General features: G+C 38.4%; 1 protein-coding gene across 1 annotated transcript; it reads left to right on the top strand.

Moving 5' to 3' along the window:
* The first annotated feature begins 1,558 nt into the window (after positions 1-1,558).
* On the top strand, positions 1,559-5,225 carry noct (nocturnin). The gene is made up of 2 exons (XM_033020672.1): positions 1,559-1,979; positions 2,556-5,225. Exons 1-2 carry the CDS (start codon positions 1,652-1,654, stop codon positions 3,377-3,379), a joined length of 1,152 nt encoding a protein of 383 aa, XP_032876563.1. The 5' UTR covers positions 1,559-1,651; the 3' UTR covers positions 3,380-5,225.
* The last annotated feature ends 236 nt before the right edge of the window (positions 5,226-5,461 follow it).

The following is a 5,461-nucleotide window of genomic DNA, read 5'->3' as shown; positions in this document are numbered from 1 at the left end:
ATCCACTATTTCTGCGGCTACTTCCTTAAGTACTCTGGGATGCAGCCTATTTGGCCCTGGGGATATATCGGCCTTTAATCCATTCAATTTACCTAACACCACTTCCCGGCTAAACTAGATTTCACTCAGTTCCTCCATCTCCTTTGACCCCCGGACCCCTGCTATTTCCAGCAGATTATTTATGTCTTCCTTAGTGAAGACAGAACCAAAGTAGTTATTCAATTGGTCTGCCATGTCCTTGTTCCCCATGATCAATTCACCTGTTTCTGACTGCAAGGGACCTACATTTGTTTTAACTAATCTTTTTCTCTTCACATATCTATAAAAGCTTTTGCAATCAGTTTTTATGTTCCCTGCCAGTTTTCTTTCATAATCTATTTTCCCTTTCCTAATTAAGCCCTTTGTCCTCCTCTGCTGCACTGAATTTCTCCCAGTCCTCTGGTAGGCTGCTTTTTCTGGCTAATTTGTATGCTTCATCTTTTGTTTTGATACTATCCCTAATTTCCCTTGTTATCCACGGATGTACTACCTTCCCTGATTTATTCTTTTGCCAAACTGGGATGAACAATTGTAGTAGTTCATCCATGCAGTCTTTAAATGCCTTCCATTGCACACAGTCAACCCTTTAAGAATCAATTGCCAGTCTATCTTGGCCAATTCACTACTCATACCCTCAGATACCTTTCTTTAAGTTCAGAACCCTTGTTTCTGAATTAATTATGTCACTCTCCATCCTAATGAAGAACTCAACTATATTATGGTCACTCTTGCCCAAGGGGCCACGCACAACAAGACTGCTAACTAACCCTTCCTCATTACTCAATACCCAGTCTAGATTAGCCTGCTCTCTCGTTGGTTCCACTACATGTTGGTTTAGAAAACTATCCCGCATACATTCCAAGAAATCCTTTTCATCAGCACCCCTGCCAATTTGATTCACCCAATCTATATGTAGATTGAAGTCACCCTTATAACTGTTTTTCCTTTGTTGCACGCATTTCTAATTTCCTGTTTGATGCCATCCCCAACTCCACTACTGTACACAGTGGCCTGTACACAACTCCCACACGTTTTCTGCACCCTAGTGTTTTGCAGCTCTACCCATATCAATTCCACATCCTCCAAGCTAATGTCCTTCCTTTTTATTGTGTTAATCTCCTCTCTAACCAGCAACGCTACCCCACATCCTTTTCCTTCTGTCTATCCCTCTTGGTCACCCTGGAGCCATGTCTCCGTGATCCCAACTCATAGTCATTAATAGCTATCTGCACATTCAACTCATCCACCTTATTACGAATGCTCCTTGCATTGAGACACAAAGCCTTCAGGCTTATTTTTACAACACTCTTACCCCTTATACAATTATGTTGAAAAGTGGCCCTTTTTGATTTTTGCCCTGGATTTGTCTGCCTGCCACTTTTACTTTTCACCTTGCTCCTATTGCTTCTACCCTAATTTTACACCCCTCTGTCTCTCTGCTCACACATTTAAGAAACCCACCACCTCTTTTTCTCTGTTTATTATTTTTTTCTTCATTCCCCCCTACATGTTGGGGGAAAGAAGTATAACCAAAGTTTATAAAAGCATAAAATATAGAAACAATATTCCCTTGAATAGTGTGCGCCATACAATAAGATTGTTGCGATGTATAATGTTAAATTGTATTGGTGTTTTAGGTAATTATGTTATTTTTCTCTCCCCTGTAGTTTGCTCCATGGGAACCAGTACCAACAGGTTGTACAGTACTCTTGCTCCAACTATCAGTGATAATGGTATTCCACAGTCCCAGGAATTTGTTGTTGAGACAGACTTGGAACCAGTTGATCCAACAGACCCAAACGAGCTCCTTAAAGAATGTCAAAAGGTCCTTGAAAATCGTCCACCCAGACTTCAGCGGGATTTTTTTTATCTAAAGAAAAGCAGTCAAGCAGGTGACTGCCGTCCAATCAAGGTCCTTCAGTGGAATATTCTTGCACAAGGTTTGTCCTGTAGAAAACTCTTTCATAATGTCTCTTTTCAAGATGGCCCTAGAATGCATTAATCATTATTAGAACGCATCTACTTTCCAATTCACCCACCGCTGCTAATTTTGAAAAGGAAGGCAAGCTATCCTGAATCTCTGCTTGTTTCTGCAACAACAATATTAAAAAAAGGATATTCACAATATATGGATAAAGAGCCCATAGTTGAGACTTACTTGCTTTCCTTGCTGTAGTGCATAAAATATGCTTTTAAATGGTTTTATTTCAAATTTTATGCCCAAACCATGACCTTTTTAGGCACTTTAACAGTTCCAGTGTCATATCCTGGGGATAAATACTTTCTATATGCTCATTGCACACTTTTTAATGTGCATGAAAGGTTTAACCATGGTGGAAGACCATACCTGAACCATGACTTGGATAAAATGCACATATACAAGTCAATTCAGTTCTTCCCACTGTGTAGTTTTTTTTCCTTCCTGTGGCTATCCTTGCCGTTCATTAAATGCAATTCGTTCTTTTCCATTTCATTGTTACTAAAATATTTTGATTTTAATTCTAATTCTGGTGCAGCTCTGGGAGAATGGAAGGATAACTTTATCAAATGTCCAAGAGAAGCTTTGAACTGGTCAGAGCGTAAATACCTGATCCTGGAGGAAATTCTAACCTACTGTCCAGATATACTGTGTCTTCAAGAAGTGGATCATTACTTTGACACCTTCCAGCCAGTTCTCAGCGGTTTAGGCTATCATTCGACTTTCTTTCCTAAACCATTATCTCCTTGTTTGGATGTCGAACATAACAACGGACCAGATGGATGTGCTCTCTTTTTCCTGCGAGAGAGGTTTGAATTGATTGACAGTGTCTCATTGAGACTGGTAGCCAAGTTGTTGCAGACCAATCAAGTGGCCATTATCCAAACCCTCCGGTGTATTGAAACCAGCAGAATATTTTGCATTGCTGTTACACACCTGAAAGCTTGCAGTGGCTGGGAGCGGTTTCGTTCGTCACAAGGCTGTGATCTGCTTCAGAATCTGGAAAACATAACAGGGGCTGGTACTCCCCTTATTGTGTGTGGAGACTTTAATGCAGAGCCCACTGAGGACGTTTACAAACAATTTACAAAGTCCAGTCTCAATCTGAACAGTGCCTATAAACTGTTGAGTGAGGACGGGCAATCTGAACCTCCCTTCACAACATGGAAAATACGGCCCTCTGGTGAGAGCTGCCATACATTGGATTACATTTGGTATTCCCAACACGCATTTGCTGTGAATAGATTACTCAACTTGCCCACAGAAGAACAGATTGGTCCTAATCGTTTACCATCATTTCATTACCCTTCTGATCATTTGTCACTTATTTGTGAATTTAGCTTTCTTGATCAACTGGATTGATGACTCCTTTCAATTTGTTGCTGGAAGTGATCAGTTGAAGCTTGCCATCTTTCAAGTCCACTGCACACTCTTTGTTGAATCATTGATTTTGCTGTATGAATGAGAATAACACGCTCAGATGAAACAAGTGACAAACCCTGATTAAAGTGCCAGTGAAATTTCTAAATTCTGTTTCTTTGAAGCAATGCATTTATATAATTCTTGTTTAATTTGTTGTCCATGATCCTTGGTCAGCATTTTAGCCGTGCAATAAACAAATACCTAGCTTTGTTGCGTTATGCAATATTATGATTTACCTGCAATTTTGTCCCTTTGTGCCCCATGGTTGACTATGAAAGCAACAAATTTACCTCATAAACTATTCTCTAATTTTTGTTCCGGTTGAGTGCAAGCAAACACCTTATTCTGAACTACGATTATCCCAATGTAAACTGTTCAAGATAATTATTGCATTTAAGATGGTTGGAACATATAATTTTAATTATTTAAGTGCTAATGATTGTGTCATTTGTGTAATTTAACAAAAATAGGCAAGTGTTATTCGTTATTCAACCGTGTACGGAGTGCTGGGGTATGGACTAGGTTTGGGTGGCACTGATAGAGCTGAGTTCATTGTGACCTCTGGTACTGCGTGCAAAAGTAGCACAGTCTTGTGACCAGGCAGATTTATTTATGATGTTCTCGTTTCCCCCCCAATAGTCCAAAGATGTGCAGGTCGGCAGGTAATTGGTCACTAAATTGCCCTTTGTATGTGGACGAGTGATGGAATCTGGACGAAACAGAAATGTGGGCAGAATAAACAAAACAAATTATTGTAGGATCAATGCATGATGGTAAACATGTCTTGCTGGACTGAAGGACCTGTTGCCATGCCAAATGACTGCAACTAAGCATATGTCCATTGTAATACAGTAGATAATACCCTCAAATGGCTGCAAATCTGATTTGTTTCCCATCTCCTCGTGGTCTGCTTATTACATTAGGATCATTAGAGGTTGTCAAATTTCACTACACATGTCACATCAATTGGCAGCTGCTAAGTGAAGTCATCTTAACAATAAACAGCATTTTTAACTGTTCCAGTGTTGAAAGGTTATTGTCAACACAATGTGACAAGCCTTTGTTTAAAAAAATAAACAGATCAATCTGCTAAAATGGGAATTTCATTTAACTGCAGGTACTGCCAACAGCAATATTTGGACTTGCATGCTGGCAGTCCACTGGAAATACTTGAAATGTCTGAATTGGTTATTGGGAATAACTATTTTCCAGCTATTCAATCCTTTTTTTAAATCCAGTAATACGAAATGACCACTATTAGAGTAAAAAAAGGGTAAAGGTTTTCATTATTTGTTTCACAAACTGTATATTACAGGATAAAATCTAATGACTTAACAAAACTTCAATCCTTTATTCTAAAAATAAATCATGATTTGGACACTGAACCCAATTTTTGTCTAATGTATTGTGAAAGAAATGTAAATGATCATTTAGCTGTATTGTGCAGCCTGTTGCTTAGTTCTTTCTTTACCATGATGGTCAATTATTTAATGCTCCAGTTCTGTCATGCAATGTATAAAATTGCATTGTTTTAGAACATTCTGAATTAGAGTATTAAGGGATAAATCAAAGTGCTTGAAAATCTACTTCATTCCAAGCTAAATTGCAGTGAATACATAAAGACAGTTTAACTTAAATACACTTATTTTTGTTGTAAATGCCAATAATTATGCAGAGGAATGCATGAGGAATTTAGAAAGGCTACTTTGGAACTTTTTAAAAAGCTGGTAACTAAAGGCTTGTGATTTCAAAATGTTATTAAAAAAAAATAGAACTGCACTATTAATATGAATTTGGTGTTTGTTTCCTTAATTAACTTATTGTACACAAAAAATTGGTGCATTAATAGATAATAGGTGCAGGAGTAGGCCATACGGCCCTTCAAGCCATTCAATATGATCATGGCTGATCATCCACTCACCCAGAGTGCTACAGATCACACATTGTGTTGAAATAAGCATACAAGGAAAGAAAGTAAGTGTTCAGATTTCAGGGATTGGTGGACTTTTTTTAGTGTGCCTC

The sequence above is a fragment of the Amblyraja radiata genome, chromosome 1, assembly GCF_010909765.2.
Source record: "Amblyraja radiata isolate CabotCenter1 chromosome 1, sAmbRad1.1.pri, whole genome shotgun sequence".
Taxonomy (NCBI): domain Eukaryota; kingdom Metazoa; phylum Chordata; class Chondrichthyes; order Rajiformes; family Rajidae; genus Amblyraja; species Amblyraja radiata.
This window is presented reverse-complemented; position numbering and strand designations above follow the sequence as displayed.